This window comes from Staurois parvus, unplaced genomic scaffold, assembly GCF_062004578.1.
Source record: "Staurois parvus isolate SC_StPar_1 unplaced genomic scaffold, SC_StPar_1.0 ptg000137l, whole genome shotgun sequence".
NCBI classification, from domain to species: Eukaryota; Metazoa; Chordata; class Amphibia; order Anura; family Ranidae; genus Staurois; species Staurois parvus.
Window position 1 is genome coordinate 773,111 of NW_028317933.1, and position 22,217 is coordinate 795,327.

At 44.5% G+C, this 22,217-nt stretch overlaps 1 protein-coding gene across 1 annotated transcript in view; it reads left to right on the forward strand.

Annotated features, from left to right (window-relative positions):
* The first annotated feature begins 9,756 nt into the window (after positions 1-9,756).
* Positions 9,757-22,217, forward strand: part of E2F1 (E2F transcription factor 1) — a 75,935-nt gene continuing 63,474 nt past the window's right edge. The window contains exon 1 of the mRNA XM_089673229.1: positions 9,757-11,106. Within this exon, the coding sequence (XP_089529355.1) occupies positions 10,834-11,106 (273 nt within the window). The 5' untranslated portion in view covers positions 9,757-10,833. The remainder of the gene's footprint in view (positions 11,107-22,217) is intronic.

Below are 22,217 nucleotides of genomic sequence, written 5' to 3' on the forward strand. Positions count from 1 at the left end.
GTGTTTGGGTGTTTTTTTTGTTTTTTTTTTTCTTGCAGTTTACAAATGGTTATAGGGCAAAATTCATGGTAATGATGTAGATCATTGTTAGGAAATGCCAGCCTATTCAGCAGAAAGTATATGGATTGCATGCAGAACAAGAGCCACGCTGATCTGGTACCACTTTACTGCTCCTCCTGTACAGTGCAGTGTACCCCATCAAACACCCCCCCCCCCCGCCATTTTTGTGTGGATTGGACACACTTTGCCATAGACTTCCTGTGTCCTGTGGTTTTAGTGTGTTTTCTAAAAACACACCTAAAAAATCCTGCATGCAGAACTTTTGGTTTCAGTAAGCGCAAAAAATGCAGATTATAATGGAAGTCTATAGCAAAGTGTAGCTAATCGGCACCAAACCCACGAGTACACTGTACTGCACCTGCAGTGCGCGAAAACTGCACCGCATAAGTGTGAAGGCACCCTTAAATAGAGTGACCAATAAAAATCTTATTAGGTCACAACTCTTGACAACCGCCACGTGGGGTAGCAAAAGGGTGAGTTTTAGCCCTGGTTCACACTGATGTTTCAGTGCGAATTCTGCACCGCATCAGAATCGCTCCCCGTTCATGCAAACCGCTGCGGGTGTGTGTGTTATGTTAACAACACCCCAAAAGCGGTCCACAAAACGCGGTGCGATGTGAAGAATCGGATCGCATAGGTGTGAATACCTATGCGATCCGATTCTACTGCAGACCCAAAAAAGGGTCCTCCACATTTTTGGTGTGGTGCGAATAGAGCCATACAAAATGTATGGCTCCAATTGCACCACACATAAATCGCATGTGATTTGTGCAGGAATGCGGTGCGGTTCCTGTGCGAATCAAAAGCGATATATGGAGCCGCACGTATGTAAACCCGGGCTTAATGCCCATATACCACTGGACTGCCGACCTTTTATGTGCTGAGATCGGGCTCACTGCGCGTTCCCAGCACGAAGGCTGAGACAGCTCTTGGACTGGACTAAGGATTGGTAGCCAGTAAGACCGGCTTCTGATCATGTGACCAGAGATCCTAGGTACGGTCACTGGCCCTGTTCGCTATGATAAGTTGCTGGCAGCTGCAGCTATTCATGGCTCTGTGCACAGCCAGCAATTACCAGCGGTGATCGGCCACGTCATGCATATGTGTCGCTGGTCGGCTGATATTTCTGTGCTAAGAGTGCGCTCACAGAGACCGAGCTCGGAAAGCTCTTGATCCCTGCTAATAGTTGGTAGCTGATTGGACCAGTTCCCAATCATGTGACCGCTGTGACAGCCAGCAAGGGAGAATGTTACTAGCACACTGAGGATCACCAATATGGGTCCAAAAGTTTTAACCTCCCTAGCAGTATTCCTGAGTGTAGCTCGGGGTAAAGTTTCAGTACCAAAAGCGGTAACCCCGAGCTACTCTTGGGATTACCCTGCAGCGTTGCTCAGGGATTCCCTGCAGCGCTTACCTTGTCCTGCACTCCCGCGATGCGTCCCCTGCAGCGTCCCCGGCCATCTCCTCCAGCTGATGCCGGCATCTGGCTTCCGTGTTCCGGTCCCTGTGAGCGTCGGGACGTACGGGGGCCGGAACCGGCGGAAAATTTAAAAATTTAAAAAAAACGTCATTATCTAATAAACGAATATTATATAGTAAAACATTACTGTTTCAACGCATTTCACATACATTTTGTCCCGAGTGCTTTGTCCGGTGCCCTGCCTGCATTTTTACCGTTCTTTCTGCCTGGAAACTTAGAAAAGTCCATGGCGTCCAAAAAGTGTCCCTTTAGGTCAAAATCGGTTGTAGACCGGCTAGAGAACAGCGATAGTAAATCAGAACCACTTGCAGAATTGAGTGATAATGATTCGTGGAGAAATTCATCATCAGACACTGAAAACGATTCTGCGACTTTGCTCAGTGATGTGCGAACTTGGCGCTATATTTCAAATCTCAGTGTTTTTGGTTTGATTATATTATTGAATTAAATTTATTATTATATTATTATTTTTTAATGATTATTTATTAAATTATAATTTATGATTTCATGTTTCAAGTTTTATCATATCCGGGATGTTTACTAGACTCTTGTTCGGACAGATTTCAGTGAGTTATTCCTAAAAATTACAGCCTACAATAAAAAAACAACATATTTCCATGCAAAAAAGTACCGCTTTCAGCACAGAAATATGGACATAATCAGACCGCTAGGGAGGTTAATAAACAATCACACAGTTACAGCAAGACAATGTTTCTGAGTCTTGCAGGACCCCTTCATCAGGCATGTGTTGTCCTGTGAGACTCCGAAACGTTGCACTTGCTGTAACTATATGATTGCTTATTAAAGCTTTGGACCCATAACTGGAGATCCCCGGTGTGCTGGTGATGTTCTTCTCATATGGAAAATATAGAGTACTAAAGTTCACTGTCATTTTGTCCGTATGTGCAAATTTAAAGCTTGACAGGTTGGGCATGCCACACGCCTGATGAAGGGGTCCTGTGAGACTCCGAAACAATGCCTTGCTATAACTATGTGATTGCTTATTAAAACGTTTGGACCCACATTGGTGATCCTCGGTGTGCTGGTGACATTCTCCCTTGCTGATTCTGTCTGGTTCCAACCGATGGTCGCTGCAGCGCCCACTTATACACACAGCCATTTTTATCGCGGGAACGTGTGCGTTTGGATTGTACACTTGCACTGTGACAGCCAATCACAGTGGTCACATGATCAACTGATCATTCCTGCCCCCTGGGCTTCAGAACTTTTTAAAGGGATGCCAGGGCGGCTGGAAAGGGGTAAAGCCAAAGCATTTGCATAACAGCCAGGCAGCTAGTATTGGAGAAGGAGGTCAGCAAAAACAATCAGTGTAACAAAAAAAAAAAAATCTTCATCACCCCCCAAAAGTAGTACAGTGTCACCATGGTGACACTGTATTGCTAGGGTGACAGTATGTAAAAAAAATAAATAAATAAAATAAATAATATAAAAATGTAAAAAAATGTTTAAAAATTATAATTTTTGGTTATCAACTAATTTGGCTTATTTTTTGTTTTTATTAAAAAGATAATGGAATAAATTGTGGCCAAGATTTATGATGAAATATTATTTATCTGCAAAATTTTATAAGAAAAACACCTTTTTTCAAAATTTTTAGACATTTTCATATGTTTCCTTTTATGCTGCCAATATGAGCCGCAATATCTCCTCTGTAAACCTATGTACAACTAAAACCGCTGCATGTGGTTTGCGCCTTCACTTTCAGGTCAGAGAACCCTGCATTCCATGGCCTTGTTCTATATAGACAATAAACAGTGTATGGATGGGTTATGTAAACTGTGATGTGTCATTCCTCTCTTATCTGCTGTTCACATTGCTCAGCCTGACGTAGGCCAAGCTAGTAAGTGATCTATCCTGTGCCACCTGTTGCTGAGACCTTCCTGCACTACTTATATACTACATTTATTAATTTCAGGTACTTATATAGTGCTGTCAATTTATGCAGCACTTTACATATATATTGTACATTCACATCAGTCCCTAACCCTCAAGGGGTGTACAATCTAAGGTCCTTAACTCACATTCATACATACACATACTAGGGCCAATTTAGACAGGATCCAATTAACCTACCAGCATGTCTTTGGAGTGTGGGATGAAACCAGAGTACCCGGAGGAAACCCACACAGGCACAGGGAGAACATGCAAACTCCAGGCAGGAGGTGCCGTGGCTGGGATTCGAACCAACGACCCTAGTACTGCCAGGCGGAGGTGCTAACCATTTAGCCACTGTGCTGCCCACTACATTTAAAAACAGAAATGTATAACTTATTGCAAACTACAAAATTCCTCAGGACTTTGGCAAAAACAGGAATTCAGTGGACTGTGCTGACTAAGAGGGCATGTATGTCCTCAACTACACCATAAGGGCTTGTTCGCACTGACGGAGGCAGTAAAAACTTGCAGATGTACTGCGGATTTACTGCTCCCCCTTGAGCTGCAGAGGAAGCAGTCAGAGGTGTAAACATGACAGAAATTACAGGTGAAACTCAAAAACTTAGAATATTGTGCAAAAGTTCATTTATTTCAGTAATGAAACTTAAAAGGTGAAACTAATATATGAGATAGACTCATTACATGCAAAACAAGATAGTTCAAGCCGTGATTTGTCATCATTGTGATGATTATGGCTTACAGCTCATGAAAACCCCAAATCCACAATCTCAGAAAATGAGAATATTGGGAAAAGGTGCAATATTCTCGGCTCAAAGTGCCCCACTCTAATCAGCTAATTAAGCCATAACACCTGCAAAGGGTTCCTGAGCCTTTAACCACTTCAAGTCCGGACACTTTCACCCCCTTCCTGGCCAGGGCAATTTTCAGCTTTCAGCGCTATCACACTTTGAATGACAATTGCGCGGTCATGCAACACTGTACCCATAGGAATCTTTTACCATTTTTTTGAGACAGATAAAACTTTGTTTTGGTGGTGTTTATTCACCGCTGGGATTTTAATTTTTTTTGCTATGTAAATGAAAATGTCCAAAAAGTTTGAAAAAAGGTGTTTTTCTTATAAAATTTTGCAAATCAATAATATTTCATCATAAATCTTGGCCACAATTTATTCCGTTATCTTTTTAATAAAAACAAAAAATAAGCCAAATTAGTTTATAACCAAAAATTATCATTTTTAAACTTTTTTTTACATTTGATATAAAAGCAATCATTTCTCTTTCTCTCTGCATTCTTGCAGCCATTGTTAACTACTGAGTGAGCTGTGATTGGTCACAGCTTGTCACATGGTACAAGGCTGTTGTGAATAGCCTTGTACCATGTGACCTCTGTGATCATTCACAGATTTCACACGTAGTAAGCAATGATGTCACAAGTGACATCTTGCTTACTACTTTGCATGTGATCGGGACCTCGTACAGAGGTCCCATCCGACGATTGGTGTTTCACTGTGTCCGGAGGACACAGCGGGCACCGGATCGCGGTGCTGCTCGCTCCCGGGGAGCGCGCACAAGCAGGGTGCGGGGAGGCCATTTATAAACGGCCACCCGACCCTGCACTGCAATTCGCTATATGAATTGAAGTAGTCACGGAGTGTTCGCTATATGAATAGAAGTAGTCACGGAGTGCTCGCTATATGAACTGAAGTGGTCACGGAGTGCTCGCTATATGAACTGAAGTGGTCACGGAGTGCTTGCTATATGAACTGAAGTAGTCACGGAGTGCTCGCTATACGAACTGAAGTGGTCACGGAGGGCTCGCTATATGAACTGAAGTAGTCACGGAGTGCTCGCTATACGAACTGAAGTGGCCATGGAGTGCTCGCTATATGAACTGAAGTAGTCACGGAGTGCTCGCTATACGAACTGAAGTGGTCACGGAGGGCTCGCTATATGAACTGAAGTAGTCACGGAGTGCTCGCTATACGAACTGAAGTGGCCATGGAGTGCTCGCTATATGAACTGAAGTAGCCACGGAGTGCTCGCTATATGAATTGAAGTAGTCACGGAGTGCTCGCTATATGAACTGAAGTAGTCACGGAGGGCTCGCTATACGAACTGAAGTAGTCACGGAGTGCTCGCTATATGAACTGAAGTAGTCACGGAGTGCTCGCTATACGAACTGAAGTAGTCACGGAGTGCTCGCTATATGAATTGAAGTAGTCACGGAGTGCTCGCTATACGAACTGAAGTAGCCACGGAGTGCTCGCTATATGAATTGAAGTAGTCACGGAGGGCTCGCTATACGAATTGAAGTAGTCACGGAGTGACGCTATACAAACTGAAGTAGTCACGGAGTGCTCGCTATATGAATTGAAGTAGTCACGGAGTGCTCGCTATACGAACTGAAGTAGTCACGGAGTGCTTGCTATATGAATTGAAGTAGTCACGGAGTGCTCGCTATACGAACTGAAGTAGCAACGGAGTGCTCGCTATATGAATTGAAGTAGTCACGGAGGGCTCCCTATATGAATTGAAGTAGTCACGGAGTGCTCGTTATATGAACTGAAGTAGTCACGGAGTGCTTGCTGTATGAATTGAAGTAGCCACGGAGTGCTCGCTATATTATTATTATACAGTATTTATAAAGCGCCAGTAGTTCGCTCAGCGCTGTACATTACAAAGGGGGACAGAACATGTGACAGAACAATACCAATACAATGTAAAACATGAGGGGATCGAGGGCCCTGATCTTTCGAGCTTACAATCTAGGAGGGAGGGGATGGTGGCACAGGAGGAGATAGCTGTGGGGGATGGAGTGGTAGGAAGAGTGGAGGAGGTCAGCAGGTTAGCAGGGGGTGGGGTAGGCTTCCCTGAAGAGATGGGTTTTCAGGGTGCGCCTAAAGGAGAGGAGAGTAGGTGATAATCTGTTGGGTTGGGGCAGGGAGTTCCAGAGGATGGGTGACCCACTGGAGATGTCCTGGAGGCGGGCATGGGAGGAGGAGACCAGGGAACTAGAGAGAAGGAGGTCTTGTGAGGAGCGAAGTGTGCGTTTTGGGTGGTACTTGGATATTAGGTCAGTGATGTAGTTCGGGGCAGTGTGGTGGACAGCTTTGTACGTCAGTGTTAGGATTTTGAATTTGATCCGTTGCGCAATCGCAAGCCAGTGGAGGGATTGGCAGAGGGGGGTGGCGGAGATGGAGCGGTTGGAAAGGTGAATGAGTCTGGCAGCCGTATTCAGGATGGACTGAAGCGGGGATAGCCAGCGGCGAGGCAGGCCAGTGAGGAGGGAGTTGCAGTAGTCGAGTCGTGATATGATGAGGGAGTGGATGAGCTGTTTAGTGGTTTCTGGGGTTAGGAACGTGCGGATTTTGGCGATGTTGCGGAGGTGGAGTCTGCACGAGTTTGTTAAAGATTGGACTTGGGGCTGGAAGGATAGGTTGGAGTCCAGAATGACACCATGTACTCTGGCCTGCGGGGCGGGTTTGATGGTGGCGTTGTTGGACATGATGGAGAAGTCAATGGGGGGTGGAGTCCGGGCTGGGGGGGAAGACAAGAAACTCGGTTTTGGAGAGGTTCAGTTTAAGGAAGTGGAGCGACATCCAGTCAGATATGTCGCTCAGTAGGTGTGTGATTCGGGCAGAGACTGAGGGGGTGAGGTGGGGGGCTGAGAGATAGATTTGTGTGTCGTCGGCATATAGGTGGTAGTTGAAGCCGTGAGAGTGTATGAGTTGGCCAAGGGAGGAGGTGTAGATGGAGAAGAGAAGGAGCCCGAGGACAGAGCCTTGAGGGAATAGAAGTAGTCACGGAGTGCTCGCTATATGAATTGAAGTGTTCACTTTAACATCTGATTTGCTTCACATTTTACTTTAGTTGATGATTGTTGTTTTATAATTTTTGGATATATTTATATTTTATTTATTTTTTAGTTTTGGTTTTCTGGCATGATTCACAAGAAATCAGTTGTATTGGTCTTGATTTTTGTGCACGTATTCATTAATTGCACTTATCCTGAAATTTGTTATTTAGGAGGTAATACACTATATAAGTATTTTTTTTTTCGAAGTATCACGAGGATTGAAATAGGAATTGGAATCCTTCTTACTGGACATATTGGATTTTGGACGATTTTTATTTATTTTTTATCTATTTATTTTTAGTAATATTTTATTAGGTGGTTAGGAAGTACTTAGATTACTCACTTGGTTTTGGTGAGTTAGGTGTAAGAAAGGTTTTACCATATCAAGTGGTTAATAACGCTTTAAAGGGCCTTAGCTTGTCCCATCCTAGCAACGTCCCTGAAGTTTTTCAGTCAGGCTTCAAGAGGTACATACATGGCCTACCTGGAGATCCCGCCAAATCCCAGAACTTCCTGTTGTAGACTGACCACAACACTGCTAATTGAGGCAATGACTGAGCGTTGTCAGGCTGCAACAGGAAACTTTGTAATACATTCACAGTGCGGAGTTGGGGTTTCTATGAACACTTTATTGGCACAGTATTGTATATGTGTGTAAAGGCAGCTCTGTATAGCAGAATGATTTGCATTTCACTGAGTCCTATGACTTTGTGGTAGCAGCCATTGTCATTACCATTCCCCATCCTGTGTCTGCACAGCTGCCAACCTGACCTGACCCACCACCATGGCACACACATATGTCACTCCCCATTCAATCCTTCCCTGTCTGCACGCTCCTCCACACAGTTTGTTTCCTGTCAGGAAACAGTCTCCACCCACCGCCCACGCATTTTTTCCAATCCCTGTCCTTGTTTTGCTATTTTCTGCTCTCCCATTGGCTCAGCCCGGCGCCACTCAAAGCTCTCCTTTCCCGCCCTCCCCATTCGAACGCTTTCTCAGCCAATAGTGCGCCTCCCGCATCGCCGCCAGCCAATGGCGAGTCGCCGGTGACGCGAGCCCCAGGTTTCGCGGCAAAAAAGGAATTGGCGCGTAAATGGGCGAGCGCTGGGGGATCCGGGGATCAGCTGGAGAGGGGAAAACAATAGCGATCCCGGGACAGGAGCTCGGGCACCGGGGGGCTCTACCGTCATCCCGCCGAGGAAAGGGATTCCCTCATTGATTCTTTTTTTTAATCCGGAGAGCCTCATGGAATCTGGACTAAAGTTGCTGCAACTTTTCACAACAAATCCTGCTTGTGTCCATTTTAGCCTGCCGTCAGTGCAGCCCCCTCTCTGCAGGCTGACTTTGACTTTTAGCACTTCGAGAGCTCACATCACCCAGACAGAAGACTGACCTTCAATTGGACTCTCAGGACCTGGTATGCATGTTTATTGGCCAGCAGGACAGCCCTGAGGTTTTCATGCCATCCTCTACTGCGGATCTGCAGCACTGAAGGAGGGTTTTGGGGTTTTTTTTCCAATCATTTTGAACTTTATTTCAAAAAGACATTTTAATCTTTTGCAAGCATCATATTCCCATTATTGCAAGGTCTTTTTTTTTTCAACAAAAAGTTACAACTTTTTTACTTTTTTTTTTTTTTTGTAAATTTGCATTTTTTAATGCATACTTCATCAGTATTAGATGTGTGCTGCACATTGCATTAGAACCGGGATTGATTCACCTTTTAGAATTCCATTGCAATTTGGAATGATTCAAATGCAGATTTTTGTTTTGATGCCATTTTTTTGATCTATGCATTGTTTAGATCTACATTGCCTTGTTTTGGACTGACTTTGCATTTCGGATGAGTGCCTGCCCTTTGCATTGTTTCAGATTTATGCTGCACCCTTTTGAATTGTTGCTTCATTGCATTGTTTTTGATTGCCTCTGCATCATTTTTTGGATGGGTGGAACACCAATGCTCTGCTTCGGATTATTGCTGCATCCCTTATTGGATTGACGCTGCATCGTTTTTTGGATGGGTGTTGCATTGTTTTGGACTGCGGCTGCACCAGTGCATTGCTTCGGATTGATGCTTCATCCCTTTTTTGGAGTAAATGCTGCATCAGTGCATTGCTTTGGATTGGGACTGGACCATTGGATGTTTTTGAATTGATGCGGCACTATTTGTGGAAAGAAGCTGCAATATTGCGTTTTCGATCTCTGCATCCCTTTTTCGATGGACCCTGCACCAGGCATTAATTTGGATTGACGCTGCACAGTTTTCGGATGGACGCTGCACAGCTGCATTGTTTTGGACTGCCGCTGCACCAGTGCATTGCTTTGGATTGATGCTGCATCCCTTTTTTGGATTGACCCCCCCTGCACCACTGCATTGCTTTAGATTGGGACTGGATCATCGCATGTTTTTGGATTGATGCTGCACCATTGTTTTGGGAGGATGTTGAACTGTTTTAAAGCTCCAATATTGCATTGTTTAGGATTGAAGCTCCAATATTACATTGCTTCGGATTGATGCTGCATCCCATTTTGTGGATTGATCCCTGTATCCGTGCATTGCTTTAAATTGGAGCTGCACACATTTTTGGAAGGACCCTGCACAGATACATTGTTTTGAATTGCTGCTGCTCCAATGCATTTCTTTGGATTGATTCTGCATCCCTTTTGAGTTGGTGCTGTACCAGTGCATTGTTTTGGATTTATGTTGCACCACTGCAGTATTTTAATTTGACGCTATCCTGATTTTTTTTTTTTTTTTTTTTTCTTTTCTTTTGGATGAATGCTGCACCTTTGCATTGTTTCCGATCTATGCTGCAAGCTTTTGGAGTGACCGCACCATTTCTGGAAATATGAAGCACTGTTGTGCAGTTTTGAATTGATGCACTATTTGTAGACATACGCTGCACTGCTGCATTGTTTTTGGATGTATGCTGCACCATCACATCACTGTTGATTGATCCTGCACTGCATTTTGGACATCTGCTGCACCATTGCATTGGTTTGACATCCTTTGCCTTGCATTCATACCAAGACTAACAGTTAAAGATCCCTTTCACTTTGGAAGTATTCCATCACCACCGTGCAGATGTAGGACTGGCCGATCCTTCTTCCTTTTTTTTTTTTTCCTTTTTGTTTTTTTTTATTGCTTGTTGTGCTGACAGTTTTACAGCCCTGTGCAAATTTTTTTGCACACCCTTGTCTCCACTGGACTAACGAGTGAACTTTTAACGAGGGCACCGCCCCTTTTCTGCTCTCTGAGGTTGACTTACTGACTTTTTAATGCATACCTGAGCTCGTTTATTGGCCTAAGTTTGAGTCCCAGTGTTTTTAAAGGATTTCAAAGCTGTTTTTTCTTTATTGCCTCCCCAAGTGTTTCTCAACTTTTTTCTCCTTTTTACAATTGGCCACCAGTTGCCTGGAGTGTATATTCAGCCTGGAATCTTGCTTTGCCCAGCAAGCTCCTATTTGGGATTCCAATGTAGTCTCAACTGATTTTATAGTGTTGAGGGCATGGCAGCTGGATGAACTGCAAGGCTGAGGGAATAACCCCTCTGATCATGTCCCAGGACTTTGGGGTGTCCTATGGCTGCTTGGAAGGTGAGCTAGGAACCGTTTGGGAAGCCGGCACTATTCATGTGGCTGAACAGCAGATTGTCATCATATCCACTCCAGATGTTCCTGTAGATGGACCTTCGAACCCTGGCCTCAGTGAGGCCGAGCTGATGCTATTTACTACACCGCAAGGGCCTAGCGCAGGATGTGCCGGACAGAAACCAACCCTTGGGCGACCACCGGTAAAGTTATCATTGCATATGCCTATGGATGTAATGGCTGAATCAAATGTGCCGTTTACAATTGCACTCTTGAAGTAGATTTAAATTCTGAAAGTGTAATTCCAGGTATGGTTATTTTTGTATAGTTAAATTGGTCCAACTTGGACCAATGTAACTATGTACATACCATACTTGGATGATGCCCCTGAAAGCTGGAAATGGGCCCCACTACTCCCCAGTGATCTCCACTTCCCAGGTCCTGCACTGAGTGGTCGCCCCATGGCTCCACCTTGGCCAGGCAGAGAACGCTTTTCATTCAGGAATTTCAAAGACTTCTCGGAATTATGAAAAGGCCGAGCGGCCAACTCCCTGTGTTCAGAATATAGCAGGGCAGGCGCTTTGTGTGGAACATGGAAGCAAGTGGAGATTGCTGGAGTAGTGGAGCACACTTGGTGATTTCCAGTTTCCAGGGGCATCAGCCAGGTATGGTATATACATAGTTTAGATTTATCCAAACTGGATCAATGTACCTGTGCAGGGCTTAAAATTTCGAGTCTAGACCTACTAGCCAGGCACAAACCTTACTCTCCACCAGTTGCCCCACCCAACCTTGCCCAGGTCTGCCTCCACCCCCGGCCCATCCTCCAGCCACACTCCCTTTAAAGCTTATGAAATTACATTTTTCTTTAGAATAAAGAGTCCAAAATATAAAAAAACTGCGATTATAACATAGTTTTATGTCAATTTAATCAAAACAGCAATAGCTTAATAGCAATAGGGTGCAATTTCAGCCAATAAGGAGAAAGAGGGGCGGGGACGAGCTGTGGCTCTGCATGTGAATTGATACGCAGAGCAGTGACTCGGGTGCCCCATAACAAGCTGCTTGCTCTGGGGGCACTCAGCAGGAGGGAGGGGCCAGGAGCGCAGGCGGGGGACCCAAAAAGAGGAGGATCAGGGCTGCTCTGTGCAAAACCAATGCACACAGCAGGTAAGTATAGACATGTTTATTTTTTTTTCTTCAAAATAAAATTGCCTTTAAAATCACTTGAACCTCTGACAGGAACAGCTTAGCCACACTCTGAAAAGCAATCCACCATGGATCACTTTTCAGAGCAATTAAATAGTGTGAACCTACCCTAAATGTGTGGAGATCTTTTTGCAAAGTCAGTTTACAAACTTCAGAATAATAGGAGCAGAGTGGGAATGACTGAAATCCAGTGTGGAAATCAATGTATGCTTTGAGGCCAGACCACAGAAGCCAAGAGTTAACCCACAGAGATGAAGGCAGGGCCCCCCTCACCTACACTCAGGCCCAGGACACTCCATGCAGACAGGTGACCTGCCCCCAATCCCATGCCCTGACACTCGCCCTGTCACTGCTGTTGTCATGCTCGGGCTCCCCAGGGCCTCTCCTCCGGAGCTCAGACATGTCGCTGTGTGTGGTGATGAGTGCTCTGGATTAGCAGCAGGTAAGTAGATGGAGGGGGTGGGTCCTGGCACTCCCGGAAGAAGTGCGGGCTCCTCTACTCCCAGCCTGTTAAAGGCTTCACTGCTAGTGTGGGCTGTCCTGGAGGTGACAGTGAGCTGCACCTTCCCCTCCCCTCTGACAGTAGTGCAGGGTGAGCTCAATGAGGAAGGGCCATTGTCCATTCATATCGTACTGGGAGTGGCCGCGTGAGAAACGCGAGAGCTGAGTCAGCAGACCACACCCCCCGCACCTGCCTCGGGACCCCACTGCTCGCTACACAAGGATTTCCCCTCGCAATTGGCGAGCGGCTTTTTTAAGTCCTGTAACTATGTATAAAATGTCCATAGCTGGAATTCTTCAGGGACTCCTTTACACTAGAACAGTGTGGGGAAGCAGTGTGCTGTGCTGGTTTCACATGTTGATACAAATGTAACACCCCAAACAGTGCATTTGCCTGCCCTGGATTGCATGCTACAAAGTTACTATGTAACGTGGTTGCAGTGCTTCCAAGAGTAGGGCATGCACTACTTTTTGGTGTGGTGCAGGTTCAGCTTTTTTTTTTTTTTTTTTCCCCAAAACGAATGGCCTGAAATTGCACTGCAGTGTTTCTTTGCGACTCAAATGCGATTCCTAGTGTAAATGGGCCGTAACTGTTAGACGTTTACTTTTTCTGAAAAGATCCTGTTGGGCCCCAAAAAATAGAAGCCTTTTCTTTGGCACCTTGTTTGTTCTTCTTTGGCTCCTCATTTGTTTCACCTTTTCATTCTTACCTTCATCAGACTCCTCAGCATTCCACACTTCTGGGAGTATTGGAGGGGTTTGTGCCCCCCCCTACCTAGCGCTGTAATTCCATCCCCAACCCCTGCGTCACCACAGACCTCACAGTGATGTAGGGGTCAGAGGATGGAACCACAGCATGTGTTTGGAAGGTACAAGGATCCATTGCTCCCAGATATGTTGAATGCTGAAGATATGATAGACACGGGCTGCCGAGAAATGATTAATTACCTCATCCATTGCAGAGATCTGTCATTTGGATTCCTTAGTGAAATAACAGGATCTCCTAAAAGGCTAAGCTGACCTTCTTACTAAAATACACTGTTGTCTAGGGACCTCAGTATGTTAAAATGTTGCATGGTTTTTATCTGGTGTCCTTTTGTTTTAAAGAAGAAGAATTCCAGGTGTGGATGTTTTGAACATCACTGAAGTAGGCAAGACTCTAGTGATCTGCACTTGCTTTTGGGTTCCGTTCTGAGCCGATGTCCTTCTGCATTGTGAACTCAGGAGCCCCTCAACATAATGCCATTCAGAGAATGCTTTGCATTTTCTGAACAGTGCCCGTGTCATGCTGCCGACCTCCTGAGTTGAGTAAGCAGGAGCGCAGCTGCTCAGTGTTGTCCTTGGAAGCAAGTGGAGATGACAGGCGTAGCGGTGTCCACTTCAGTGACTTCCACCTTCCTGGGGCATCGACCAGGTATGCTGAATGCATAGTTACATTGGTCCAGGGTGGATTTGATTTAAATCAAACTGATTTAAATCACTTGTCAGGCTTGATGTAAATCCTAGTTTTCTACATAAAGACTAATTCTTGCTGGTATAACTTTAATATGCAAGTAGATGAAGATTTTTAGAATAACAACTTTTCATATTAGTTTTTTTTATCCCCAGTTTAATAGGTTAATCATTCATATTTGGACAACTTTTCTGTTGTACTTAGGAAGGAGAAAAATAATCATTACCTTAATAATACCAATTTAAATAGATTTATTCATCTGAAACAATAACATTCCAGCATATGTGATTTGCTTAAACATCCATGTTTGTTAACTAATTTGGCTAAACAAAATATACCGTATTTTTCGCCGTATAAGACGCACCTAGGTTTTAGAGGCAGAAAACAGGAAAAAAAAAATTCTGAACTAATGGACTGCAGACACAGTACAGGAGATGACCAGAGACTGCGGACAGCACAGGGATGACCAGAGACTGCGGACATTACAGATGACTACTGAGGTGGGGAGCGGGTACCTGAATTTGACAGGTACCCGATCTTACCTGTTCCTCGATACAGCCGCGCGCTGTCTTCCCGGCTTCTGTAATGGCGCTCGGCATGACAGCCGGGTGCGCATGAGCGAGAAGCACTTGCGCTTTGTGATTGGTCCGGCGGCTTCTGGGATCTGTCATGTGTCCCAGGTGCCACCTTACCATTCACAAAGCGCACCGCTTCTTGCGCATGCGCACTTGGCACCCGGCTGTCATGCCCAGTGCCCACACTACAGAAGCCGGGAAGACAGCACGCCGCTGGATAGAGGAACAGGTAAGGTCCCGCTGCAGAGCTGAGCTCCATATTCGCCTTATAAGACGCACTGACATTTCCCCCCCAGTTTTGGGGAAGAAAAAGTGCGTCTTATACGGCGAAAAATACGGTATATATTTTAAGAAACTTAGACTGTCAGCCCCTTCCTCCTCACACTTAGTTTCACTTTCTTCTTGTGCAGATCTATTCCACTCCAAACAATCAGAAAAATATTGTTTCTATTCTATTCACTGAACTTCTTGAAACTTAGCAGTGAAGGGGTTGATTCTGTATTCATAGGTTTGTAGAAGTTAGGATGAAGGTCTTTTTCTTAACTCTGTTCATGTTATAACATTTTTGCTGTGAAGAAGAGGCATGTGATCTCCGCTGAGTCAAATTCAGTTTTGAGAACTGCAAAAGTAAACCAAACATCTGTGATAATATCTTGTAGGCAGAGAAACTGCCCAATAATCTTACAGAAACCTCTGGAAGAGCATGACATTGTGAATGGATTCATGGAATTTATTTACCAAAAACATTAAACATATACAGCCTTATTCTACATAATTAAAAAACTAATCTTTATTTCATGATGGAATAACCTTTGAATGGTAATATATTTTCCTCCAAAAAGCATTTTATTAAAAAAAATCCGATTTAAAATCAAAAAAATCTTTTTCTTTTTTTTTTTTTTTTTTTAAATCATTGATTTTTATCCACCCTGCATTGGTCTAAGCTGGGCCAATTAACTATATATAAAATATCTATACCTGCGATTCTTCTTTGATGCCCTAGTAGTAAACCATGACTGGCATCCCCAAAGCCTGCCACGCAAACTCCAGCCAAAGTGATCAGCCACGTGGCCTAAGTTTCCTGGATCTTACAGGAGCGAGCGCACTTCTGCGTTTTAAACCCACGCATGTGCAATGCACTCACTTGCTCTCAGCTGCTATAGGGTAAGAAGATTGCTCTGAACGCGTAGGTTTTGAACACAGAATCACGCTCCCTCTTGTGATGCTGGAAGTGGCGTCCTGGAACTTGGGCAGGAAGCAGCTGATCACTTCATTGGAAGTTTTGTGTCAATTTCAGGATGCTGGTCATTGCCTACTGATAATGCATTAAAACGAAGGACATTCTTTGATAAGCTGCACAGTGTTTAACACACTGGGGGGCCCTTAGACAGCATAATGTCTTTTAGTGAAAAGGTGAACTTAGGCTGGCCATACACTATTTTCTGTCCAAATTCTACCCAATTTCCTTTAGATTTACCTTCAACTATGTAGTACAAGAGCCTGCCTAATTGGATACAATTGAAAGTGTTAGGTTTGACTTCCTATTATTATATGGTTTTTGGTAAATCTAAACCAAAAATCTCAAGAAAATTGTATAATGTATGGCCAGCCTAAGCCTTTAAACAGTAATTCCTGGTATGGATTTTTGCTACATATTGTAGTTTACATTAGTGCAGCTTGCAAGGCATTCTCTGAGTGGATGAGGTGGAGAGTAACATCTCCACCCCACCTTGTCCACTCAATGATTTGCATTAATTCAGAAAATGCAAATAATTATCTGTTGTTCAGACCAAGCAAGTGACCTCGTGTTCGCACAATGCAGCAGGGCATCCGCTCAGCGTGAGACCTGGAAGCAATTTGAGATCACTGGACTGGTGATGTCTACTTCAGTGATGTTCCGCTTTCAAGGACATTGGCCAGGTATGGCATATACAGTGCCTTGAAAACCTATTCGTACCCCTTGAAACTTTCCACATTTTGTCATGTTACAACCAGAAACGTAAATGTATTGTATTGGGAATTCATGTGATAGACCGACACATAATTGTGGAGTGGAAGGAAAATGATAAATGATTTTCAACATTTTTTTTTTTACAAATCAATATCTGAAGTGTGGCAGCATTTGTATTCGGCCCCCAGGAGTCACTGTTTTTTGTAGAACCACCTTTTGCTGCAAGTCTTTTTGATTGTGTCTCTACCAGCTTTGCACATCTAGTAATTTTTTTTTTTTCCCAAGTCTTGCCACAGATTCTCAATTTGGATTTAGGTCTGCACATTTTTGGCCATTTTAACACATGATTATGCTTTGTAGCTCAGGCTATATGAATGACAGATGTGAGCGGGCTGCCCTTCTGAAAGCTCATGTTTAGAGACCTGGAGGAGCAAGTTGCAACACTAGGCAGAACCGACAACCTGGAAAAGGGGTCCTCTGCTCTGAGCAGGTAGCCAATGGGATTGAGGTGGAGTTGCTAGTCAGGATTGTCAGGTAGGATGATGGGTTACTGTAGTGAGAGGGAGTGGTAGCAGCTCACAGAAGAGGAAGGCCAGCCCTGGGTTTGAGAACCCAAACCATGTCTAGGTAGGTTGGCAGTTGTGCCATACTAACCCCCCCCCCCCCACTTCTTTTTTTTTTTTCTCTCCAGATGATGGATTGAACAGTGCTCCATGAGGTTCTCAAACCTTGGGATATTTTGTTATAACCTAACCCTGCTTTAAATTTCTCCACAACTTTTTATCCCTCACTTGTTTGTGTTCCTTGGCCTTCATGATGCTGTGTGTTCACTAATGTTCTCTAACAAACCCCTGAGGGCTTCACAGAACAGCTGTATTTACACTGAGATTAAATTACACACAGATGGACTCTATGTACTAATTAGGTGACTTCTGAAGGCAATTGGTTCCACTAGATTTTAGTTAGGGGTATCAGAGTAAAGGGGGCTGAATACAAATGCACGCCACACTTTTCAAATATTTAATTTTGAAAAGCATTTCTTTTCCTTCCACTTCACTTATGTGCCACTTGGTTGGTCTATCACATAAAATCCCAATAATACATTTTGGTTGTAACATTTATTTATTTCAGGTACTTGTATAGCACCATCAATTTACGCAGAACTTTACATATATATTGTACATTCACATCAGTCCCTAACCCTCAAGGGGTGTACAATCTAAGGTGACAAAATGTGGAAAATTTCAAGGAATATAAACGCGTTTTTTTTTTTTTTTTTTTTTTTTTTTTCCTCCCAAGGCACTGTACATGGTTACAGTTGGTCCAAACTTGGACAGTGTAACTATTTTATAAAATATCCAGTCATACCTGGAATTCAATTACAGTTGGTATATCTCTATCCACAACACTTTTTTTTTTTTTTTTTTACCATTTTGGTTCTGCTGTTTCTCACAAGCATTCTGTTTTTACTTGTAGCAATTCTAGCATTCCTCTAGCACTGGTGACAACTCTGGACCATGCCTGCATAATGTGTAATGGATGCTTGCAGGTGTGCATGTGTCAGTGATAATATACAAGCAGAGATGGCAGTTGTTAGAGTGGATTCACACGTGGGGTGCGGATTGAAGCTCAGGTTTCACAGCTTATTGACACAGTAGTTGTTCAGTGATTCACGTCAGGTTCAGGACAGGATTAGGTTATCCTGTTCACACATGTGCAGTTTACAAATGGTTGCCATAGAAGTCAATACCCTGTAATCCGCTCCTGAACCGGACCACACTGCTCAGAAACCGCACTGAATCTGCTCTCCCAGTGCACCAGAAAAATGTGAACAGGCACCGTCGTAAGCATTATTTCACATGTCATGCAGAGTGGATTCAGTTCAAACCACATCACATTTGAATATATGTGCACTAACTCTAATAGGAAGTGCCTGAATAAGGACATTTGTGGCAGGATCCATAGGGGTTTGTGCGGGTGGGGTTTTTTTTTCCTTTGAAAGCTGTAGATCTAAATATTAAAAACCACTTTTTAGTGTGTCTTAACATGTAAAAGCTTTTTGTTTATTATTTTGTAGGGTCCCTGCTAGGTTGTTTATTTTGCTGTCTTGTGTACCAGTGATGTTGTTTGGGGTTTTTTTTTTTTTTTTCCCCATCACATAGGGGACAATGTTCCCTATGTGATTTTTTTTTTTTTTTTTTTTTTTTTGGTGACTGGTTCTCTGAGACATCCAAGGTTTAAAAGACCCTGGATGTGTCCCCTCTGCTCCCCTGAATGTAATGCAATACACATAGCACTGCATTACATTCTTTCCTAGTCTCAAGTACCCAGAATCTCTCAATGGGGACCTGGAAGTGACATTAATGTCACTTCCGGGTCAGGACAAGAAGGGGAGCGGAATAGATGTGTCCGTTCTCTCTCCCTCCCTCCCCTCTAGCCACCAGCAGTGAGCCAGTCCCGGGTCCGCAGATGGGCAAGCAGAGCCTGGGAGACAGTGCGTGGGGGGAGCTGCAACCAGGGGAGAGGAGAGGCTTGCACTTTGTGGAAAACCACCAAAAGAAAGCTCTATTTGTGTGAAAAAATAAAAAATTTCATATTGGTACAGTGTTGCATTACCGAGCAATTTCATTCAAAGTGCTGCAAGCTGAAAATCGGCCTGGGCAGGAAGGGGGTAAAAGTGGGCAAGTAGTTAAATTGATAGTCGTGTGTGTGGTTTGGTGTTTTTTTTTTTTTTTTTCCATTTGTTGACAATAACAAACATGTCTATACTTGCCTGCTCTGTGCCATAGTTTTGCACAGAGCAGCCCTGATTCTCCTCTCAGGTCCCCTGCTGGCGCTCCTGGCCCCTCCGTCCTGTCGGGTACCCCCATAGCAAATCTCTTGCTATGGGGGCACCTGATCAGGTGTGCTCCCGAGCTGTGGCACTGTGTGTCCATTCACATGCAGAGCTGTGGCTCAGCCCCTGCCCCATACCTCTTCTGATTGGCTCACCAGTTGTAATTTACATCAGTGGGATCCAATGGCTCCTGCTGCTTCCTCAGGAGCATGAGTCCCGGGAGAACCGAGGCTCTCGTGGACACTACTGGATCAAGAGGGGTCGCAGGTAAGTGCTAGGGGGGGGGGGGCTGCTACACCTGGAAGTTGTGTGGGTGTTTTTTTTCTTTCCTATTTCATGCATAGAATGCATGAAGGTAAAAAAAAAACCTTTTGAACTGTAGAACCACTTTAAGCTTTGGCAATAAAACCTGGAAGCTGATTGGCTTCTATGCAGAAGTGCACCTAATTTTGCACTCTCCAGCTTTAGTGAGTAAACCTCATTGTAGGCAGACAATACAGCCCTGTACTCCTGATCAGCTTTCAGAGCCTTGAGAAATACATGGTACTTCAGGGTATGGGAAGAACATGTGATCCTTGGATTTTCTCACAATCTGTGCACAACATGCAATTCCCTGTTGGATTTCCAAGATCAGGAGTGGGCAATTCATTTTCCCAAGGGGCCACATAAGAAACTAGAACTGTTGTGGAGGACTGAACTTCTCCCAATTATGAATTTTGAACCTGGGAAGGTCCATAGGTATAAAAAAACGTACAGAAAATAAACACCTAGTGCTAGTAATGGTACAAATGCTCAAAAAATAGGTCTCTTTTGGATGGGCAGTTGGTAGGGGGGTTAAAACAGTTGGGGGGGGGGGGAATGATCCCCAATCTTACTACTCTCCGGCCACCCACCTAAACTGTAAAATAACAGCCAGACAGGACTGTTTACATGCCGTGGCATTTTAACTTGGGCTGCAGCGTGACAAGCAGCACTGCTTGTTAGACTAATCCATTGAGGTCAGTAGGGCCGTTCCATAGCTGTGTGCAATGCTTGCAGTGTGGTAGTGCAACGCTATTAGGTGGCTTTTAGGTGTTTAGGAGACAACACATCACCTCCACGGTGACTGGAAGGAGAGAACCTGACATTGGTACAGTGGGGATTTCTGCAGATCCCAACCTGGAGTTTTCAGTGTGCAGGCACTAACACAGGAAAAGTTTGGCCAGGTAGCAGAGTGGCTGGAGAACATCAGGAAATCTCTTGCAACTCTTCACAAAGGACACCTGTTGGCTTCCTCAGGTATGAAACTGATACCTCAACCGTCAGCATGCCTTTTATGCGCCTATCAAGAGCCAGATGGGGACAGCCAAAGCGCTGGACGTGGCCCTGGGCCCGCAATTTGCCCAGGTCAGTCCAAGATGATAGTGGGCCTTGATGTCTAATAGGAAGTTATGGGAGAGGCGGCCCAGCCCTGCCGTAGACTTTTGTCAAGATTTGCATATTATAGGCCGCTGGTTATAAGAAGTCCCAGTGCACTGAAGACATTGCAGGCACCTTGGGGTACATGAATTGATGCTATTCATCCCCCCAACCCAACAACCCATGTAAACTAGGGCATGCCGCTGCTCAGGGCTGTAAACATACCATGGAAAAATTAAATGGCAGGTCGCATTTGTGTTGCGCATTAGCACTGCTGAATGCATCCCATTCAAGTGAACGGGGCTGCATTGCGGGGTGTGTGCATTTTCAGGGTTGAAACGGGCAATGAGTAGGTGATATATTGCCTCCACAGCTCCTGTCAAATACCTCTGCACTGCGGATTCCTCTTTAGTGAATGAGCCATTAATTAACTTCTTTACAGAGGAAAGCTTCCCTTTAAAAGATTAATTGTTCCCTTGCCCATGTAGAGCAAAGTGGAAGTGTCTCTGCAAAGGGCATCCCCTAATCCTCTCATACTTGCCTAGCTTGCTCTTTCTTGCTCTCCTGGAATCAGAATACCTGGCACCTTCAGGTATGGAGAAACATGTCATCTGCTCCCATTTTGACAGCGCCCAGGTGTCTAGCCAGGCACTAGACCACATCACCGCTCCCCTAGGTCAGCAACACACCTGATTTCATTGCCAGCTGCAGAGGACAAAGGGGTTGCGAGGGGACGCAGGTAAGGAGTATGGGGCAGAGGTGTGGGATGCCCTTTGCAGAGACACTGCCATTTTGCCTTGCAAAAGTATACTCCTATTTGTCTTGAGAATGCAATGGCCTTAATACATTGATATTGCATTCTGGTTCCAACTGCAGCAATATGGGCTCCTACCACCATTCTAAAGCCTGCCGTTAAAGCAAAAGTAGACCGCAGGGGAAAAAAAAAATCGCCTTCAAAGTTATGTTATAATGTGCTAGTATACATTGCATGTTAGCACATTATATAGGACTTGCCTTAAAACAAAGCCCTCCTGCAGGGCACTGTCACTGCTGCAGAGGCTTCCATCTTCACTTGGTCTTCTTTCCGGGTTCACGAGCTCTATCTGACTAGCCAGGCCACGATGACTGCACTCCTGCGCATGTGTGCAGGCGTCGTGGACCACGGCACAGTCACAGAAGGTCACGGGTATGCCATTTTCTTCAGAGCGCATGCGCCGGCTCGGTGCATGTTTAGGAGATATTCATTTTACCTTCAGGCGAGCTTTAGTATAAGTTTACCTGTAGGTAAGTTAGTTTACTACCACTTTAATATGTTATGTATAAAGCATAATGTGAATATTCTACCTCAGCTGCTGTTCACTCCACCAAACATGGCTTCAGTCATTCAGTCT